The sequence below is a fragment of the Panthera onca genome, chromosome E1, assembly GCF_046562875.1.
Source record: "Panthera onca isolate mPanOnc1 chromosome E1, mPanOnc1 haplotype 2, whole genome shotgun sequence".
Taxonomy (NCBI): Eukaryota; Metazoa; Chordata; class Mammalia; order Carnivora; family Felidae; genus Panthera; species Panthera onca.
The window spans coordinates 33,379,690-33,401,064 of NC_138352.1; the positions used below are offsets into that span (position 1 = coordinate 33,379,690).

The 21,375-nt window shown below is 52.5% G+C and overlaps 1 protein-coding gene across 3 annotated transcripts in view; it reads right to left on the reverse strand.

Moving 5' to 3' along the window:
• ABR (ABR activator of RhoGEF and GTPase) overlaps nt 1-21,375 on the reverse strand; it is a 182,802-nt gene that overhangs the window by 129,240 nt on the left and 32,187 nt on the right. The window contains exon 1 of one of the 3 annotated variants that reach the window (XM_060646874.3): nt 14,033-14,522. The exons of 1 other annotated variant lie outside the window; for it this stretch is intronic. Coding sequence is in view for 1 of the 2 variants with exons in the window: in XM_060646872.3 (XP_060502855.1) it covers nt 8,627-8,687 (61 nt within the window). In the remaining variant the exon portion in view is untranslated. Of the gene's footprint in view, nt 1-8,626; nt 9,332-14,032; nt 14,523-21,375 lie in introns of those variants that run through there. One more of the 3 variants, XM_060646872.3, reaches the window with a different exon arrangement.

The window sequence follows — 21,375 nt, forward strand, 5'->3', positions numbered from 1 at the left end:
GTGAAATTTTGTATTGCTCTGCACACGTGCTTATAACGTAAAGGTACTGCGTTCAGGTTGCAAGTTAGGAAGTCATTCACCTAGTCCAGTCTTCCCTTTGATGGGTGTCCCCACTGCTAACTTCATTCCAATGGTGAGGAGTCGACTCCTTTGGCCAGGTCACCCATGAGCACACTGCCCTTCATGCTACACCCTGGAGGTCCCCACCTTAGCTCTCTGGCTCCTGTCTCATGACACAGAGATGACAACAGTAGCTACCGCAGCAGGTTATTAAACGGGCACTCCTCAGCTCTGCTCAGGTGAGGAAGGAGTTGAGCAGCTTGCAGTAAGGCCACTGTTCCGACCTGCACAGAAGGACCTGTGGAGAAGCACTAGGGTGAAGCGCGTCCTCTTTGGAAGGACAGGATCGCCATCACCAGGCCCTCTCAATTCTTGGGCAGCCCATTTCATCAGTCTTCCCCGAGTGGTGTCTCTTCCCTTGAAAGACAGTGGAGGCTGGGGGGCGGGGGGGGGGGGCGGGGGGTGGTGGCGGGGAAGGGCAGGAAGCACAGGAAGACCAGGAGAAAGCTCGTGGGGTATGGGGGTACACCACAAGGTTGCACCTAGAAGATGGATCTTGTCCAGGCTGAGCCTCTGGTCTGGCTGCGTCCTGGAACCACAGGGAGGCAGAAGCAATGGAAACTTCTTACCAGAAACTCCTCTACAAACAGGAGCAAGGGAGGGGAAGGTTCATGGGTCCCCACACCCAACCAGAGAAGGACTCCTAAAAATGCCTACAGGCTTCGTGCAGGAAGTAAGCTGCCCATGAAATTGTGGGCAGGGAGGGGAAAGGAAGAGAATGGGGTCAGGGAGCTCCCCCCTTCTCCTCCCCACTGGCGCCTTCTGGCTTTGGTTCTCAGCTCAGGGCAGGGCGTTCCTCCGTTTTATCCCATCCAGAACACTCACCACACACAAACCCTCTTTGCAACCATGTGCTAGGGTGTAAGCCACCAGGCACAGGCTGCCCCTCAGCAGGGGACTCTGGGCTCTGGGGCCGTGGGGGTGTGGTGTGGGGAGAGGGGCTGAAGGGTCTGCACCAAACCAGCCCATCATTAGCATGCTGCGCGTGGGTGAGTTCAAACACAGAGGCTGGATCTGCAGCCCAACTGGCCCTGGGCCTCGGCAAAGGACCTTGGTGTGCAGTGGCCTGATTTAGGGCTGAGGGCCCTTTATTCTCCTTTGGAAACTGTGGAGGTGAATTTTAAAAGGCCTGAGAGTGAAGCCAGCGTGGCTCTGCCGAGTCCTCTCCTCCTCCAGCTCTCATCTCCTTGCCTCTGGCCCTGCTCTGCTCTAGAAACTGGGAACTAGCTGTACTCCATTTCTATCCCCAAAATCTATTTTCTCTCTTTCCCTTCAAACTTTATTTTATTTATTTAATTATTTAATTTGGTTAGCCATCAGTGTTTCTTGCCAATAATCCCAGGGATAAGGTAATGGTGGGATACGGGCTCCAAGTGCCCATGGGGAGATCTCCTTGGGATCATTCCTTAGGAAGAGGTAGTCCAGTGGATGGGCACATACAGGCCCCCTGAAGGCTGAGAGCTTTCTGAACCCCATGGGGGAGCCAAGCCTGTCTTTACAGTTGTCATTTTAGCTAGAGAGGTGAACAGATCAATCAACATCCACAAACTACCTGGCCAAGGGGGGGCCTCACTGGCAATGCTGTGAAAGGCAGGGAGTGTGGAAGAAAGCAAAGTTCAGAGTCCAGCCAACCTTGTGCTCAAAGCCTGGCTTGTCTTCTAGCTCTAGAAGCTAAAAGCTCTCATTCTCTTGAATGAATTACTTAACTTCCCTAAGCTCATTTCTTCTCTATAAAATACAGATAACAATTCCTGCCTCATAAAGTAGGGCCTGTTGAGGACTGGTGATAACAGTAAGGTTAATGCCTAGGACAGTGTCAACACATAGTAGGTACTCAACAGCATTGGCTATCATCATCATTGCTGCCAGAAGGCTACACATAGAATCAGAGCAATCCGAAATCTGATCCACTTCAAACTGGAGCCCTTTGGCAATAACCTCTCAGGGCCTCTGTTCCCTTGTCTATAAAACAGGAGGGATAATGACAGTTACTTTGTCGGGATGTTAGGGATAATTCAAGGAAAGTACGTAGCACAGCATCTGGCACGTAGTAGGGCTGGTTATATGTCACATCCGTTCTTCTTAGACCAAATGGAAAAACTAATCTTGACAAACCAAGCAAGACTGACGAGCTTCTTTTCATGGGCCCAGGGGTCGTGAGTGACCCAAGGGTGAGATTTCCACATACCTTTGTGGAACCCAGACACGTTTCCCAAAGAGGCCCCCATCATATAGAACACCCTGCCACTCTGACCCCAAAACTCTCAGAAGGGGTTTTTTCACCTAAAACTGCACCTTCAAGAGAGAAACTCATTCACAAAGATGGCCCACAGGCTGTTTAGGCCCAGGGTAACTTGCAGCTGAACAGGGTGACCACAAGTGAGGAAATCAATTGCTGCTGTGGATAGAGATGTCCCCCAGGTAGGGAAATAACTGGGTTTAATTATACGACATCTTTGGTCTCCGTAATCTTGATCCATTAAACCCCTGCTGCTGGCCAGGAGGCAATGCCCAGGAGGAAGGGGTTAGCCCAACACGCTAATAGGATCAGCCCTTCAATCCCATGAAGGTAATTATGGCCACGTCCTCCCCCAACAGCCCTGAGTAAACCCACAGATCCTTAGTCAATACGGGGCTTTTCTACGCAGCACCAGCTCGGCCAACATACCAGAGAGGCCAGTGGCCATGGCACCCGGAGTGACAAAAACTCTGAGCTCCATCAGCACTGGTCCACCCAAGGCCTTCCATCCATCCACCCAACACTTTCTGGAGATCTTGCTCACCTTTAGGCAAAATGCCTGACCATATCATCTTCCATGTTTATCTGTGGTCTAGAGGGATATGTAGGCATCAGAAGTGAGGGTGGAGAAAAGAGAGAAATGGCATCTGATCAGTTAGGTCACTGCAGAACCCACCTCATCTGCCCCATCTCCTGAAGACACTGGTCCTGTTAGTTTCCATATGGCTAGTAAACCCATATTCAGTTTTCATTCTGGTGTGTGGTAGGGAAGGAAGGGGAGAAAAGAAGATAGGAATGAAGCATAGGTACAGAGAAAACTGAGTGAGAGACCCCAAAAAGGTCTGAATCTGGGACAGAGAACATCTATTCTCCATCCAGTCAGTCATGGTACCAGTTGGTCCCACCTTTAAGGGCTCTTGGGCAGGGGGTTGGATTGAGCATCTAGCCCCAATCTCCATATGGGGCCATTTCTATAAGTCTGCCTACTGCCCTGATTTCTTTCTTCACATTTACAGGGTCTGGACAGGTTCTCCCCAAGATTCAGAAACAAGTAGAACACTCCCACTGCCAGTCAAGGGTATCCATGGCTCCCACTGACCCGATCTTGCCCAAAGAAATGCAAATGAAGCAGACCAAGGCCACGAATTAAAATCAATGTCTCCTATTCTGCTCTGGAGACAGCTAAGCTACAGGCCTCTCCTACTGGTGTTCAGTGGAAAGTTCTAAGAGCCTGTAGGTAGAATGTGATGGGTACTGGAGCCCCATGGATCACCTCCACCTACCACAGCCAGGGGCCCAGCAGAGGAAAACAGTGACGGATGTGGAGCTGACTGTGAAGCTGCCTAGTTCCTGGTTTGCCCCCAAAGGGCTCAAGCTGAGCCAAACAGCTGCAGCACCAGCCCTGGCAGTGAAGTCTTCCAATTGCACAATCACAAGCCCTAGCAACATGTGGGACTCCCTTGGGGGGTCTCCGACTCTACTACAAGCTACTACAATTACCAAATCCACACAGCTGGAAACTTGTGAATGGGCCAATGAATCGGTTTCTGGGGTTTCTGGTGGAGTAAGGAGTTAAGGAGCCAAGAACCCAAGAGTTTTCTTTTCCCTCTCATACTCACTCATGCAACCGAAAATTACAGAGGGCTCATTACGCATGAGGAGCTGGCCTAGGCACTACCTAAGAACTGGGTCCAGCACTCTGTTCCTGCCAGCCCCCTTCCCCCTTTCCCGGCCCCTTGCCACTCCTCAGCAAGCCTTTCACGGACCCCTGTTCGTGATGACGGCCGTGATTGGAGGGCAGTCCGACAGCACTCCTCACCTACAAAGCACCTTATAAACATTCGTCAACCCACATGGTGTCCACGAGAGACATTCGTGGCTTCATATTACAGAGAAGTGTGCACAGGGTACCAGAACTGCCCCCAGGGAGAGGACCACACCTCAGAAAACAGCCCCAAGTCTTCCATCGCACCTGCAAGAGTGAGGCAGAATGAGTTTTCTCACTACTCCCCCGTCTGCTACCCACTTAGCTAATTCTTCACAAATGTTCCTGTCATTTCTTCCGTTTTGCCAAAGAACAACAGCAACAATCACAATCACAAAAATTTTTCTCGGAGTAGATGACTTCATCCTTCTGCCAGCCCCACCTCCGAGACTCCAGCAGCCATGACAATAATGGGCTGGTGTTAACAAGAAGGACTAAGTGACTGGGGCCATTCAGAGGGTAAGAAAACACCCATCTGCAGGTGCTCACTAGCATATCCGAGGTGGTCTGAGGCGGCCTCTGTGAGACCACTGCTCTGATCAGACCCACACAGTCTGTGTCAGGCCAGCAGCCTGGTCCTTGGTGTGGCTAATATGGGAGTGAGATGAGAAACCTAGGCTGCCTCATGATGCTCTGGAGATGGGTTTGTATCCCCACAGCCCCAAATGCTTTCTTGGCTCTTGGATGGGGCACTGAGTCTATAAGGGATGCGAAAATATCACGAGTGACTGAAATATCCCTTGCAAATGTTGTTTGGGGTAGAAGACGAAAGACTTTCCACTTGAGGAGGTGCCAAATTATTGCCTGCCTGGGGCACATACATGCCTCAATTCAGATCTGTTTGGAGGGTGGTATCCACTTAGAGGGACAGGCTCAGAGCACCCTCCCCATTTTGTTATCCCGTTTTTAAATTTTTTTTAATGTTTGTTTACTTTTGAGAGAGAGCATGCGCACGTGTGCTAGCGTGAGCAGGGGAAGGGCAGAGAGAAGAGAGAGAATCCCAAACAGGCTCTGGAGCTGTCAGCTCAGAGCCCAACGCAGGGCCCGAACTCATGAACCGTGAGATCATGATGTGAGTTGAGATCAAGAGTTGGACACTTAACCTACTGAGCCACCCAGGCACCACTCACAGAGCTTAATTTAATACAGTCTAATTCCATGGTATAGAAAAAAACCAAGAGGAAGTGATGTGTTTAGTGGAAAAGGTGATGAGAGAAAGGCACAGAGAAGGTAAAATGAAGGACACAGCCCTACAGAAAGAATCACACCAGCTCCAGGGAGAGAATTTAGGCAAGGCATTGAGGAGCAAAGCTGACATTATTACAGTGACATGGGAAAATGACTGGGACAGAGACAAGAAGTGGGATGGCTGGAAGCCTTGTCTGCCACTCCAGCTTATCAGGAGCAAAGACCTTGCTCCCATCAGTCCCATATCACACTGGCCCCTGGGAGTCAACCCGTCTCCTTGAGTCAGACAAATCACCATCACCGTGACCCTTTAGGACTTCTACCGCAGGGGAGAGGGGCCTGCTGCCCACCTCTTCTCAAATGACTACCAACCTGCAATGAAAATGCACATACTTCTCCTGGGATAGATGCTGAAGCCACAAAGAATGAGCTGACAACTCCAAAGGCAAGAAGTAAGTCAGAGGAGGGGCTGGTTGGCAGCCTGGCATCTTAGGAGGAGAGAACCATCAACCTCAGTGAGTTCAGAGCCTCAACCACCCGCATCTTGGCTCCAGGACCAGCCCCCGGTTCCTACAAGAGGCACGTGGACTCTTGTTGGGCTCAGAGTCATTTGAGTCCACTTATCCTGCTGGAAGAATCCTGTGAACACAGAGGACCAAAGAGACAGATGTCCCCCATTCCATGACATTCCAAGGCCTTGAGCAACTTCTGACATATCTAGGTGACACTAAGAGTCTTCCTCACCAACCTAGGGTGTGATCTGAACTGCAGCTTTGTCACTTATCACTTACGTGACTTTGGATAATGATTTGAGCTCACCAAGCCCCTCTTTCTGCAAAATGGAGATAAGACTACCTGTCTCACACAGTTGTGTGGTCTGGAGAGGATGGATGGAGAGAGCCTAGCATAGTGCCTGGCACATAGTGGGTCCTCAGGATATGCTATTATCACTGTTACCAGGAGCAGCACTTGGGAAGGGCCTCTATCACTGGGTCATTCACATCTCTAAGAAATGCACAGGCCACCCTGTGCCCTGGGGACTTCCCCTTTACAATTCCTGACGGATTTAGCTTTTGTGGGGACTTGCCACCCCAGGATTGTGAGCCTTGTAAGCAAACAGCTTTCTGAGAGGCAGAGGAACTTCCTCCGGGAGCTACAAAACCTTGCTGCCAGGCAAATGACAGCCTGGGTATTTGTTTTAATTTAGGCTCTTGTCAAGAGGAAACTTCATGGCTAACAGCCCAAACATGACTGCACAGCACCTCCCCAGGAAGCCTCATTCTATGGCTCTCAAATAAGCCATTTTGAGGAGGGAGGCAGGGACTCCTCACATTGCTGCCAAGTCAGTGCCTTCCCCCCTCCAGGCTGCCCCCAGGAGCCCAGGGGCTGGGGCAGCAGCATAGCAGACAGCTCAGATGCCTGTCTGCCTGAGTCAGGGCTGGTTAACAGGCACCCCTAAAGAAGGCCTCAGTCGAATTCCCTTTTCAGGTCCCATCTTCCTCTGGTCAGAAATTTTCAAGGAGACCTCAGACAATTTTGCTTCCCTGCTCTAAGTGGCAGGGGGAGGGGTGGTAGGAAAACTTGGAAATAATTAGGTTAGGGAGTCTTTGTCAGGGCAATAGAGAGGAAGTCAGACACAGATTTCCATAGGATTCTACGCTTTGAGAAATACAGAAACCACTACTGGGTTTCGCCAGAGAGCCAGAAATATTTGGGAACATAAGTAGCATGTGAATATGAGGCATTGTTATTACTGTTATTTGCAAGAGCACAGCTAAGAGGTCACTAATCCTTCCTTCAGGTCAGGAGCTGATCTGCAGCAAGGCTCTGAACAGATGTGTGCCCCCATTCACACAGACACACGTGCATCCACACGCCACACAGCCATGGGCCCTGACCTTCACCCAACGGATGCTGGCCTCTGCAGGGGAAGGAGCAGATGGAGTGGCTGGGCTTGGTGCAAGACTGACACCCAGGGGATCTGGCTTTGCCCCTTTGATGTTGAAAAGCCAAAGTGGAATGAACCATCACAAGGAGAGCTCCTATGGAGGGGGGGTGGGGGGGGGCAGAGGAAGGAAAAGAGGATGGAGAAGGAGGAGGAGGGAGAAGAGGGAGGAGGAGGGAGAAGAGGGAGGAGAAGAAGGTGAGGGGAATGATGGGGACCCAAGGGGATACAGAGGTCAGAGGCTGGATACTGAGTACCGAGGGGCCTCCAGGGCAAAGCCTTGGGGTTCAAGGCACCATCCCTGTCTATTCCTCTCCTCACCCATATAACCGTCAACAAGGTATCGGAGCCAGGTTAACCCTTAAAAATGTCCTTGTCCCATGGCATCCAAAGTCCAGAAACTGAGCTTGCCATCCCCAACCCCTGCCCCCTGCCTCAGGACTCTGGGCTAGGAGACATAGCAAGAGAGTGGGAGGGTCCCACTGAAGTGCTCAGAGAGGGCAAAATCCACTCACTGGCTTCTTCAGGGGCCTGCAGGACCCTCTTCTTAAATCACTGAAAGCTTTGGGGAAGATGTCTCAAGGGAGGGTGGAGAGAAGCGCAGGGCTTTTAGTCACCTAAGCAAGGCAGGGTGTAAAGTGGGGGTGCTCACGGGGAGCCCCCAGAATGTACGAGTGATCAGTTACACATCCCCAGCGGCAGTGCAAGAGCAATCACATGATCGAAGCAGATTTGGGAATGAGGGGGTGGAAAAGCCGAGGTTTGTTTTTTTTTTTTCTTTTTTGGGGGGTGGTGAGGGTGGGGGTGGCGATGAAGCTGGCAGGAAAGACTGCTGAGCCCGAGGTTTTCAGCTCCTTCAATCCAAATGGCCCCCATGGAGATCTGCCCCTACAGACCCTCCCACCCGACCCCACCTCCACCCCAAAACACACAACACCCCAGGATGTCCCCGAGGTGACAAACTCAGGCGCCAAGGACTTTGCCAAAATGGCCTTTCTGCTTCAGCGTGGACAGAAGGAGCAGTCAGTCGGGAAGCGGAGGGAGCCCCCTACAAGGGCTCGCCTTCCTGGGGGCTGGGGAGTGCTCAGTTACACAACAGGTGGGAAATGGGTGACACAGCTCTCCAAGCCCCGTCGGTCCACTGGCCCCCCACCCGCTCCACGTCCGCTCTGGGGACCTCATCTGCGGCCGATGGCGGGGGGACCCACGCCTCTTCCCCGCCTCCCGGCCCGCTGGCACCCGGCCGGCGGCGCCCGCAGCCCCCTGCCCGCGCCGGGCTCCCCAGACAAGCCCGGCGGTCGCGCCCCGGGGCCGTCGGGGCGCCGCGGCCCGTTCCCGCCCGGCCTCCCCGGCCCGAGCGCACACGTACTGCTGTAGAGGGTGTCGATCCAGGAGAGGCGCGGCAGGCCCCGGTGGCTGAGCGGCTCCATGCCCGCGGCTCGGCGCGGCGGCGGCGGCGGCTCCGTCAGATCGGAAACCCGACCCTCATCGCACAACAAAGGAGGGAGGGCGCGGGCGGCGGGCGGGCGGGCCGGCGGGGAGCCGGGAGGGGCGGCCAGCCCGGGAGGCCGAAGTTGCCGGGCGCGGGGTGGAGGCGGGGGCAGGCAGGGAAACAGGTAGCAGGGAGGAGCCGGAGCTGCCGGGAGAGGAGGGGAGGGCGGGCGAGGGCAGGCGAGCGCCCCCGGGAGCCCTTCCGGCCGCAGCGGCCTCGGCGAGCCCCGCTGCGGATCCCCGAGCGGCGGCCCCGCAGCGCGCCCGCAGACTAGCAACTTCCCGGGGGCTGCGCCGCGGCCAGGGGCGGGGGGCGGGGGCCGCGACCAATCGGCGCGAGGCTTCCGCGCCCCCTCCCCCGCCGCAGCACGCCTCCAGACCCGGTCGGGGGTGCGGGGAGCAGCCCCAGTCCCCACGGACGCCCAGACGCGAGGGGCTCCAGCCCGTGACGGAGGAGTGGTCCCGCGGGGGTCTCCGGGCTGCGGTGCAGGCCCAGGCTCCGCTTCTTCCCCTCAATGCGCTCAGCCGAATTATGGCAACCCGCAGACTAAGTGCCGCGGGGAGACCTATGGGCCCCGCAGGGGTGACATCACCTGACACCCCAGGATCTCCAAGCGCAGTTTTTGGGGCCGGTGCGGCCGTCAGGCCCCTCCCCTAGACAAGCCTGGGGGACGGCGCTGACGGGGTTAATGTCCTGCCCGCCCGCGGAAAGCCTCGGCCGCGCGGGAACTCTTTGCTTCCAAACCTTAACAACCTCATCTATTTAAACACCCGTGACCTAAAAGCCGGGCAGTTCTGCCCTACACACCAGAGGGCGGCGGCTGGAGAAAGGCGGGAGGCTGGGGGTTGAGTAGGGGCAGTGGAGGACCAACTGGGGGCAGGAGAGCCTCCAGGGTCTTCCCTGGGTTCCCCGGGAGACTTCTTTGGGGATCCACAGCCGCAGCCCAGGAGGCATACCTTGTATATATAATCACATGCAAGCTGAGGGAAGTCTGGGGTCAAGATGCCTCTGAGAACAAAACCTGAGGAAGTGAAATTCCTTCTAAGACCTCGCAAGAGCAGTGGAGAGGTTGGGGGAGGGGGTGGTGGCGGAGGGCTTTAGGCCTCCTAGGTGCCGATTCTATGGGACCCAAGGCAACTTTGCTGCAGATATGGTCCTGTGGGACCCTGGAGGAGGGACCAGGCTAGGGTGGGCAAGGGCAGGGGGCGCTGAAGCTCCTCTCCAGAACCCAAGAGAAGCAAAGCAGTGGGCCCACCAAGGGAACCCTGCGCTGGGCCATTTATGCTAGTTTTACCTCAAATAGTGAGGTCTCTGATAGTGGAGCACACCCTCCCCACCCCTCAGCCCCCATCATCAAGCAGCTGACAGGCAAAGCCTTCATGGGACCCAGCTCTACTGGGACCCATCCACATGGGGCAGGGCTCCTTCCTCATCATTCCAAACAAGCACAGATCTAGTTCTTTTGAGGAGAGAAGCAGACCCTCACCCGTAATGCTGAAAGGAAGCCTGCAGCCAGTTCCGGCAGCTGCTTGGGTAGATGCCTCCAACTCACAGCAGGTCAGGTGAACCCCTGGGAAGGTGCAGGGGAAGGGTGTGAAAAGCCTCCACAGGTGGCTGCAGTGGGTGTTTTTCAACTCTGAGGTAATGCTGGCCCCTCCCTGCATCCACTCAGCCTTCCCCCTTCCCAACCCTCCTGGCTCAGACTCTGCCTCCGTCTCCTGCGGCCCCTCCCTGCTCAGCTGTCACCCTCCCACCATCCCTGACTTGCACACAAGACTGGGAGGGCCAAGCAGGCACCTGGAGCTTGGCAGAGAGGGGGCTGTGCATCTCCAATGAGATGCTCCAGAAATAGAGCCAGGATGGGAGAGGAAGCAAACTGAGCTCTCAGAGGAACCGGAGGGAGGATGGTGAGGGTGGAGGAGCAGAGAGGGGCCCAGAGCCTCTCTTCTTCCCACGTGGAAGTCTCAGAAGGCACAGAACCCAGAAGAAAGCTAGAAACAGGAGCTCAGCCCATGGAAGCAGCAGCACTGCCCTCTCCCCAATAACCACTACCACCATCAAGGCAGCCTGGGCCCTCTCTGTATCAGCAGGGGTTTTCCTGATGGCCACATCCGGAAACTGACTGCGAGGAGGCCATAGATGTATGTTTCTGCGTGAGACACATACATTTGCATACATTTTACATTTTTATCTACAAAGGCTTAAACACGCTATTTTCAGCATTTTCAAGCTAAAATGTTACAGTTGCTCTCCTTAGCGTTGCCATAGTTTGCTTTTCTCCTACATTCTGTCCAATCCTGTCCTGGACCTCCCGCTCCAGAACACAATATAGGGTACAGGGAGAGAGGAATCTTGGAGGAACACTTCTAATAATTAACAGAGAATGTCTGCGGTACACCTGGCTTGGATCTTAGTGCTTTGCTTACAAGATTATCTCACTGCGAACCTCAATGTCATCTCTGTTCCCTCCATTTTCTAGATGAGAAGCCTGAGGCACTGAGCAGCTAAGTAAACCCTTCCAGCCCTCCTCCATCTCCACGCACAGTTTCATACACGTGTCCTGGGAAAGGGTAGTTACCTCAAGATGCCCTTGATGCCTTTTCTGGTGGCTTCCAGTAGGTGGTTAACACCACACAGCCCGACTCTTGGCTTGGAGACAGGTGTGTGGGTCTTTGAGCACCAGGGTGTTTTGAGACCGGAACAGAAGTCTCCAGATTCCTGGCACTAAGGATGAGGAGGAATGTGGAGAGACCCAATCCAACTTCCTAGTAAGGAAGGAGTTAAATAATCATTCTCATCTGCATTGTGCCAAAGGTTAAGTGCTCTGCCAACAACCCCAATCTCTCAGAGTGGCGGAGGGGCTTTCCTGTGCACAGACTGCCCTGATTCAGCGAAGTGCAGACCTGCCTGAGTACCCCAAGGCACTGAATCAGCACTCAACGCACCTCATCTCGCAGCCCACACTAACCATTCTCTGTCTAGGCTTTTGAGTGAACACTCCCCACCTTTGCAGGTAGGCTGTCCTCAATTCCCCACCTCCCTTGGTGACCACCCGCTCCTGCCTCACCACCCGTTGATTTAAGGGGGACTTAAGGCTCGGTTGCCTTGCCCATAGTGCTGGGCTGATGATGAGAGGCTGAGTGGGAAGGAGATATATCCCATTCTGAAGGTCAGCGGCCTTGCCCTTAATTCCCAGGTGTGCCACTCACTGCCTTCACAACAACCAACACTTGATTCTACCAGCCACTCAGCCAGGATGGAAAAAGGGTGACTGTGCTTACAGCCAAAACTGGGTATCTCCACTTTTCTTGCCTCCTCACTGCTAGCAAATCCTGCTCCACTGTGCACAACAGGAAGGCTCCAGGACTCCCTGCTTCCTTGATCACCTGGAGGTCACTGCTGGTGAAAAGGATGTCCATTCACCTCTTCCCATGCTGGAGCTGGCAGGGGGTACCAGTGTGCAGAGGTTGGATGTACAGGTGGGGATGGAGGGCCTATGCTTTCAAATTAAAAAAACAAAAACGCTTGGGTGGCTCAGTTGGGTGAGCAGCTGACTTCAGTTCAGGTCATGATCTCAAGTGTTGTGAGTTCGAGCCCAGCAGCTCGCTGCTGTCAATGCACAGCCTGCTTCAGATCCTCTGTCCCCCCACCACCGCCCCTCCCCTACTCACACTCTCTCAAAAATAAATAAACATTAAAGTAAAAACAAAAACAAAAGTCAGACTATGATAGCCAAAAAAACCCCAAGACTTTGTATCCTTCCTGCCAGCTCAGCTCTTTCAAAGCTGGAACTGCATCTTTTTTCACTGGGGTATCCACAGCACTCTGCCCAGTGGATGACTGACTCGGGTAGACTGTAAAGCAGCCATAATCATATTGTGCCCCAAGATCAGACTTCCTACCCAAAGCCCAACAGAATGGCATTCAATAATACGGGTTGAATAAATCAAACGAATGACAGCTAACATTTACTGAGTGCGTCTTAAGTGTGGGGCCCTGCTCTATGTGCTTCATGTAGGTTATCTCACTTAATCCTCATAATAAGCCAATGAGATAGGCACTGCTCTATGCTCCCTACCCCAGAAGTAGACAGGCTAAGTCACTGGCCAGCTAGTAGCTGGTAATACTTGGAAATGAACTGAGATGCTGAATCCAGAGTCCAGGTGTGTAATCTCTGTATTGGGCTGCCATAAGAGTGAACTAATGAATGAACAGAATGAAGCTAAACTCAGAGAGAGGAAGAAACTGGAGCCATAGGGGGAATGCAAAGCAGTGTCATTCCAGAACGCGCCCCCCCCCCCGCCCCCCCCTCCCCCGCCTCCCCTCCAGGGCCACCAATGATTAAGCAAAAACAGAGCTGGTTTTCAAAGAAAGCCCCATCTACTACAACAGGGCAGATGACTCTGGAGATAAACTAGATGCAATCAATCCAGTGACAGTTTCCTCAACTCCAGTCCCCACTGAACCCCACTGCTTCTATGCCTTGGGCCAATCTTGAACCTTTCCCATCTCATCTTTTGAGTCTGTAGGTGGGTACCCAGGTAGATCAGGCAGATGACTTCCAGACTATAAACTCTGCTTCCTAGCCGACCTTGGGTGGGAGGGCTGTTTCTGGGTCCTTGCTTCATTTTCTTTACCTTGGTACAGTAAAGCAGCATTTACTGTTCTGAAATTCACCCTCACCCCTAGGGCCTGGAAAGCAGAAAATTCTCCAGGCCTCTATTGGGTCACCTCTTAGGGAGAAGGCTTGGCCTTTGTCCTCTTCTGACCTGTCTCTTCCCAGCCTCCTTGCTTTGCCAATGACAGTGAGATCTACAGATAGCACAGATTAACTCAAAGCCCTCCCCAATTATTTCTTTCTCCCAAAGTTTTGTGTCAGCTTGAGTCGTAAGAAATATCTGCAGCCCTGGCAAGACGTAAACCAGAGAACTGCATTCACCCCTTTGCTGCCTCCCTCAGCAGCATGGCCAGGAGAAGGCACAGTGACATCCAACTCCCTGTAGCCATGGAGCTCCCCACACATACCCACATGCCCAGCTCCCATGGCCAGTGGCCACAGCGAGCCCAGCTTCTTGGACACAATAGCTGCCTTAGATTACGCTAAGTATATACTATACTATATGCAATTTCGGGAGGGTCTCATGCCAACCCCGGGCTAAAGTGGCCCTCCTCACCCGACTTGGCTCAAATCGCACCCCCTAGGGGTCAACGTGAGAGGTTTCCTAAAGAGTCGATCAGAGGGCTCAACAGTAGAGTGTGGAGACCCCTTCCTAATTTACTCACCACAGCATCCCCATCAGCATTTGGAAAGAAGCCAGCAGAAGAGACTGAAGGATTCTTTAAGTCCCCAAAGTCCAGAGAGAAAGTTCAGCGGTTCCAACCTTATCAGCTCTGAGTAAAGCAGAGGCATGTCCACCTGGGGTCAGAACTCACAGGCTGGCTCTCTGCCCTCCTGTGGCCACCATTCCGCTGAAGCTGGCTGTGCTTCTGGTTCTCTCAGCCAGAGTTCTGCAGATGCATCCCAGCCCCGTGCTGCTCTGCCAGGAGCTGTGACGCCACCAGCCAGGCTGGCCCTGTCCCTGTCAGGCCCAGGAGTGGCCGCAGGGGCTGAGGACAGGCTGTCAAGGAGATTGGCTCCAAGAGGTGGTGGCTCGACATTCAGGAAGGCGACGACAAAGGAGCATCAGAGCCTAGTCAGTGGTGCCTGTCATCAGGGGAGTCTTGTGTTGGGGTTACCGTGCAAGTTTGCAGTTGTGTGGCCCTGTCTCTTTAAGGACCAGGCCTCCTTAAGGCAAGTTCCCTCTGCAGTCACTCCTGCCACCAGCAGTCCTGCGGCAGACGGCGGGGGGCTCCCGAGTGCCATCTGGTGGCCCAACAGAGCAGCACCTCAGCCGCCAGACACGGTCCTGCCAACCCTGGCCACAGTCCAGACATGAGGCCTGGAAATGCCTGTACTCAAATCTCAACCTTGCCTGAGCTCCAGGCTACCATTGTGAGTAATGAGGCTAGGGAAGGCAGGAGGAACTCCATTTGGGGTCAGGAGACATCAGGAACCTCCATGAGTAGCCCAGGAAGAATAACCACCCCACTTGACAAAAGCTTCTCTAGGATATTCTCAAATGGGGTTGGGGGGGGGGTGATTTTTCCAGTTTCCCGGCATGCTAGCTGCGGGACCTGGAGCACAGCTATGTGTATGTATCCTGTGCCTGTAAACACTGCAACAGTGGCTCTCAATCAGGGGAGGGATAGTTGGTACTGCCCCACAGAAGTATTTGCAAATGTGTAGGGGTATTTTATTATTTTTTTTTTGTAGGACCATTTTAAAGCAAGAGATGTTAAAGTATCCTGCAAAATGCAGAACTCCCCCAAACAATGTCTGTCCCCAACAGTGCTGAGAACACTATGTCAAAGTGCTGAGAACACTATTTGGTTAGGGGGAAAACGAAGATGGTCTCTTGGCAAGCTCATACCCCTCTTCTTTTCCCCATAATTCTTCCATTGATGTCCTCTTTAAATTTCACCTTTATAAGCTTAAAAGGAGAGAGGAAGTGGGCCACTTTCACAAGGGATGCCCCTTCCCAGAAGCTGGGTATACACCTGTACTCAGCTTGTGTTGGGCAGTCATGACCCTTGAAGGGAGAGGCGGATGGGTAGGCGGCCTAACTCAGACAGTTAGGAACAGCAGACAGTGTCCAAGAAGAATCACAGAAGACCAGTCACCCCTTTCCCCCAAGGGACCACCCCGCCATCCTTCCCACATGGATGATTCAACCTAGCGCTGGCTTTCTCTCCCTGAACTGACCCAGAACACCCATCTTTTACATAAGGCACTTTGAGGTTCTAGTCATAAAACCTTGTAACTCCTAATTTCTCCTTCCCCAAGTTCATTGCACTCTGTCCTGGGCTAGTCTGCTTAGTCTCATGAACACAGTCTGGTGCCAGCAGCTGACATAAGAAACCAACACATGTGACATGTATTCTAACAAAGGGAGAGTGGAAAAGAACAAAAGTCTGGCTGCAGTAGCCAAAACAAGCCACACAGTGGTCACATTTGACTTGAGTCTGTCAGTTTACACAGTCCCAAGCTCATGAGGCTGACGTCAACACAGAATGGTCAGTTGGAGGGAAAACTTGCCCAGCAACCCACAGCAACTAGAGCACTTCCCACTGCTGGCAGAATAAAGACCCACATCCTTTTGGTGGCACACAAGTCCCTGTGGCCTGGCCCCTTACTTCCTTCCAGCTTCATCTTTCAGTCCCCTGGTCTCTCTTGCTTTTTCAGAACTTTTGCACAGGATGGTATTTCCAGCTAAAATGCCTGGACATTTCTTCATTTTCCTTCCGATCTTAACTTGAATATCACTTCTGCTAGGAAGCTTTCCCTAACCACCAGACTAGGGAGGCCTGCATTTCAGGTTACTTGGTGCTTTTGTAAACCACTCAGTGTCTGTCTCTCCTGCTAGACTGAGCCCTCCAAGAGGATTCCAAACACCTCTCTCTTGTTCACCACTGTAACCCCAGCACCCTGAAATAGTGGTTTCAGTGAATGAATGAGTACATGAATGAATGGATGGCCAAATATGTTCCTGGTCACAAAGACTCTGGAATGAGGGAGTATAGACTCCTCAGCCAGCTCAGCTCCACCAGCTGGAGAAAAAAAACAAAAAACAAAACTGTCTGGGCCGGTTGGGATGTCATGAGAAGGGTCACGCTCTCTGGAAAGACTCAGAAAAAAAACAACAGGATCCTAGAATCAGATTTGGGGCAAGAGAATTGCTGCTCTAATTAGTTCCTAACTGTTCACATGAAATCCCAACTAAAAACTCCCCAATGTACAGGGCTCCCTTATGAAGCAGCCAGCATTTAATGCTGCACTCTTTTCTACCCAATCAGACTCCAACATGGAAATGGAATAGAAACCAAGAAATGGTTCAGCCCACTAAGGGAACTTTGGTCTCAATTCTCAGAGTCCTTCTCGTGGGCCCGTCCCAAATTTGCAATTACATTTGTTTTTAGAGGAGGGAGGCAAATTGCAGCTCTTCTCTGGGAAAAGAAAAGCAGTCCCTGGGTGTGCACCTGTCCAGTCTCCCCTCCCATTGTGTGGCAGGGGACAGAAGTTGGGAATCAGAGAAACAAGATGCCACTTGCCTGCAGCAATGCTGAACTCCCCTGTTCCGGGGGCCTGTCGGCGGGCGCTGGCACTCACTGGGTTCCGGTGATTACTTTGGTGTCCCTCCAATCAGAGATGAGAAATCTTGCTTTCAGCTCAGTGATGGGAGAAGGACGTGGAAACTGACTCTGGACTGTCTTCCCAAGGACCTAGCTTGAGAGTGTCTGAAGGCTGCCTGACAGAGGGCCAGACAGACAGACAGCAGGCTCTGTGGCTGCTGCTTGCACTGAGCCATGGAGGCCCCTGGGCCCAGGGAGCCCTGGAGGCACTGTGCCAGAGTCGCCCAGTCTGCTTGGCACATGCAGAAAAGGAAGAAGATTCCTTTTCATTTTCCCTTCACTGAAAGAAAGAGACAAAACACCCAATTTTTACTCAAGGTTTCATTTGTTGGGCCTTGGCTCTATCATGGTCTAGAAAAATCACCCTAGGCCCCTAGGGTCAGTAACCCAGATGGCTAGTCCTCTAAAGCTACCCGCCAGCTTCTTAGCTGCTGCCTAGGAAGGATGTACTGGCATAGGTAATATTCCCAGGGCTCCTCCCTGCCCTGATATGATGGGACCGGTGGGAGGAGGTCGTAGTTGTCAATGATGGGCAGAGGAATAATAATAATAAGGGTGATAGCAGGAAACACACGGTGCTTATTGTGGCAGAGCTGATCTAAGGACTCTGTGTATTAAATCATTTACTAATCAGGGCATCTGGGTGGCTCAGTCAGTTAAGCGTCCGACTTCGGCTCAGGTCATGATCTCAGGGTTCGTGGGTTCGAGCCGTGCATCGGGCTCACTGCTGAGAGCTCAGAGCCTGGAGCCTGCTTCGGATTCTGTGTCTCCCTCTCTCTCTGCCCCAAACCCACTCACATTCTGTCTTCCTCTGTCTTTCAAAAATAAATAAATGTTAAAAAAATTTTTAAATCATTGAATTATCAAAGTAATCCTGACTACCCCAGAATATGTCTTTGCCCCTCAATACTCCACTACTCCCTCCACAGAAGGGAAAGAGCACTAAACTGAGTATACCCTGAGTCCAGGCCCTGGCTCTGCCACTAATCTGCTGTGTGAGCTTGAGAAACCCCCTTTCACTCTCTGGACCTTGGTTTCCTTACCTTGACATGCAGGGATGAAAGCTGTCCTATGATTCCTTGAGAGGCAGATTACCAGTAAATGGCTGCTAAGAGAGGGGAAAAACTTTCTTCTTTCCCACCCCTCAGTTCCCCAATATTTCTGGAAGTCGCATGGGTTTTGAGGGCTGGAAAAGTTGTTCATCAGCCCATTGAATATTCCCCGAGCTTTATATAAGACTCAGTGCCTTTGCCCAGGATACTTGTGATTGTGGATTTGAGACATGCCCAGAAGTCTCCAAGAGGCAAGGCAGTGCTTGGTGGGTCCAGAGAGTGGTGTGGACAGTACGCCATGGAGGGGGTGAGGGACAACCACTTGGAACTGAGTTAATGACTAAATGCTTCTTAGAGGAAGTGTCATTTGAACCAGGGCCCGGAAGGACACCTCATATTTCACAGGCAAAAATGGTGGGTGGGGAGGCAGTGCATTCTGGTGGGGGGGAGAGAAAAGCATAAGCAATTATCCAGAAATGTAATCGGGCAGAAATGGGGGTGAAGAGGGCAATTAGAATGGATGCCTGGAAGAGAAGGTTCTGGGGGGACTTGGGGAGAATATAGGCAGTTGCTAATATAATATGTGGCCTCAGCATGAATTCAGGGACACAACAGCATTTGCAGCTTTTCTTAGGCCTGTCTTTATAAAAAAGGGACACCTTTTCCCTGCAACACCAACAATAAAAGTTTCGGGCTCCCCTCCCCTCCCCTCCCTGTGAATTTGTGGGCAGAGGCATCCAGTTACTGAAAGCCTCAGTCAGTGTGTCCCTGGCTTCACCAATATGTATGTTCTAGGCACTGTGTCAAGCACATTACTTTCACTTTTTTTTCTTTCCAGGTTTATTAGAGTATAATTGACAAATAACATGGTGTAAGTTTAAGGTGTACAGGAGCGCCGGGTGGCTCAGTCAGCTGAGCGACCTTGGTTTCTGCTGAGGTCATGATCTCACAGGTTTGTGGGTTTGAGCCCCACAGCGGGCTCTGCGGTGGCAGTGCAGAGCCTTCTTGAGATTCTCTCTCTCCCGCTCTCTCTCTCTGCCCCTCCCCAGCTCACAGTGCGCACAATCTCTCTCTCTTGAAATAAATAAACATAAAAAAAAAAAAAAAGATTGAAGTTTAAGCTGTACAACGTGATGACTTATATGCATTGTAAAATGATTACTACAACAAGGTAGAGAAAACTGAGGTATCATTTCTACATCCTGCCTCACCTAAATTTTCACATCTCCACTGCCCTGGCCCTAAAGAAGAGGACCGGTAGTACACTCAGAACTTTCTCAAAAATTCTTTGTGCTCTGAACAAAGCTAGAGGCCCTGGGGGAAGATAGCACCACATGGTGAGGTATAAGACATTCACTTTCCTAAGGAAGGACGCTGCACTGCTGAGAAACCTTTTCACAGAAACTCAAAGGGTAAAAGTTCTGTGGAACGTTGGTTCTCCTGCAGTGCCATCTGGGGGGAGCACTTTCCAATGCTGCAGGCGGTATCTAATCTCTGAGGCATCCCTCCCACAAAGGCAGCCCCCTAGCCCTGCCTGGGCCAGGCACAGCTGAGTATTTATAAGGAGCACTTAAGAGAATCATTCCTATTCCAGAGCCACCAGGAAAGAGGGCCTGAGCTCATGGTCTGGGGTGGAGAGGGGGATGGTTGAGGACTTGGACCTGCAGCAGCCTCACGCTAAATGATTTCAGACGTCTGTCCCTGGCCGACCCTTCCAAGGTCAGCCCCATGCTCAGCTTCTAGGCTGGCAGGTTGCAGACAGGAAGACACTGTCCTTCTGCCTCCCAACCCCTCTGAATACTCAGGCTTTAGAGACCTCCTTAGATCTTAGCCATGACCGAGACGAAACCTGGTTCCTCACCCTGACACCCCTCCCATGGCCCAGTCTTCCAGACAACTCATTGCCCAATCCCTTACATGCCCACTGAGTTATTTTCCAGGTTCCTATTTCTATCTGATTATGCAAGTTTCTTTCCTCCACAAAGCCACGTGCTCATCACATGAGGGTAGCCACAAGTCACCAGCAAATGGGAGAAGGGTGCTGGGAAGAGCCCCTTTCCTGGACCCCAGAGCTGTGGGTTGCGTTTCTCCACTCTCTGCAGGAGACCGGGACCACCGGAGGGAGACCAGTACAGCCCCAGATGAGATCAGGACTTGGTTCTCAGTTTCACCAGAGGGCAGTCCCCAGAGGTGGCCCCTGCACGTGGGCTCTGTGCCAAGCAGCCCGAACAGAAGACAACCGCTCCATACAGGCCAGGAAGGACACACGAGGTGCCTCCCCTTAACACCAGCTGGACCCGGCTCCAGCCCTACTCTGCCTCGCAGATCCCTGGCTCTGGGGGCAAATGTACAGTACTGCCCGTTGGAGCAGAGCCACGCTAGGGGCTGCTGAAACAGGAACTTTTGCTGCTCCTGCAGGCCAGAGCCTCCACTCTGGGGCTTAGTTTTGGGGACGTGAGGCCCTTAGGGAAGCTGAGTTGTTTTTTGTTTTGTTGTTTTTTGCTGTTGTTGGGGTAGGTTTTGTTTTTGTTTTTTTCTAGAGGTAAAAGGCTGCTTTTGTAAAAGAAATCCAATTTGCCTCCCACCACGACTAACCACAGATGAGGAAGCAGCCAGAGAGAAGCTCTGGCCCCCGGAGCCCCTGGCTTCCTGCTGTTCTCTCTCAGAGACCACACATGGAGCTGCACACAAAGCAGGCCACATTTCCTTCCAGTCCTACAAGGAACCTTGACTTCCTACAAAGACTACTAATGCCAACGTCAGTACACATGGGCACATCTACCCGTGGCAGCACTTCTGCTAATTTCTAACGTGGCTTTCAGGATCCAAAAGGAAGAGTTCTGTCTTGCCAAGGAGAACATAGCCTGAGACACCAACAGCAGCTGACTTCCCACCTGGCCTGCCTGACCCTGCAAGCAAAGATGCCTGATTCCAGGGTCAGTGCACTCTCTCCCATGAAGACCCTCGTTTTCAGGGAGTTGGTGGAGGTGTAGAAGCTTTGCTCAGGAGTAGTCAGGGTCACAGACACTTTGGCAAACAAGTTCTTTCTAAGTCTGCGAGAGGCAGGGAAGAATGGGGGAACCTGAACTGTGGCAACGTCCTGCTGTGAAGAACACCCAAGCTGCTAGCTCAGAAGCCACACTGCAATTAGCACCCTATCATTTGCTCACTTGTATGCATCTCACATGCCATCGAAAGACCATGTGGGGGTGCCTGGGTGACTAGTTGAGCATCTGACTTTGGCTCAGGTCATAATCTCATGGTCTGTAAGTTCGAGCCCTGCATCAGGCTCTGTGCTGACAGCTTGGACCCTGCTTCAGATTCTGTGTTTCCCTCTCTCTCTGA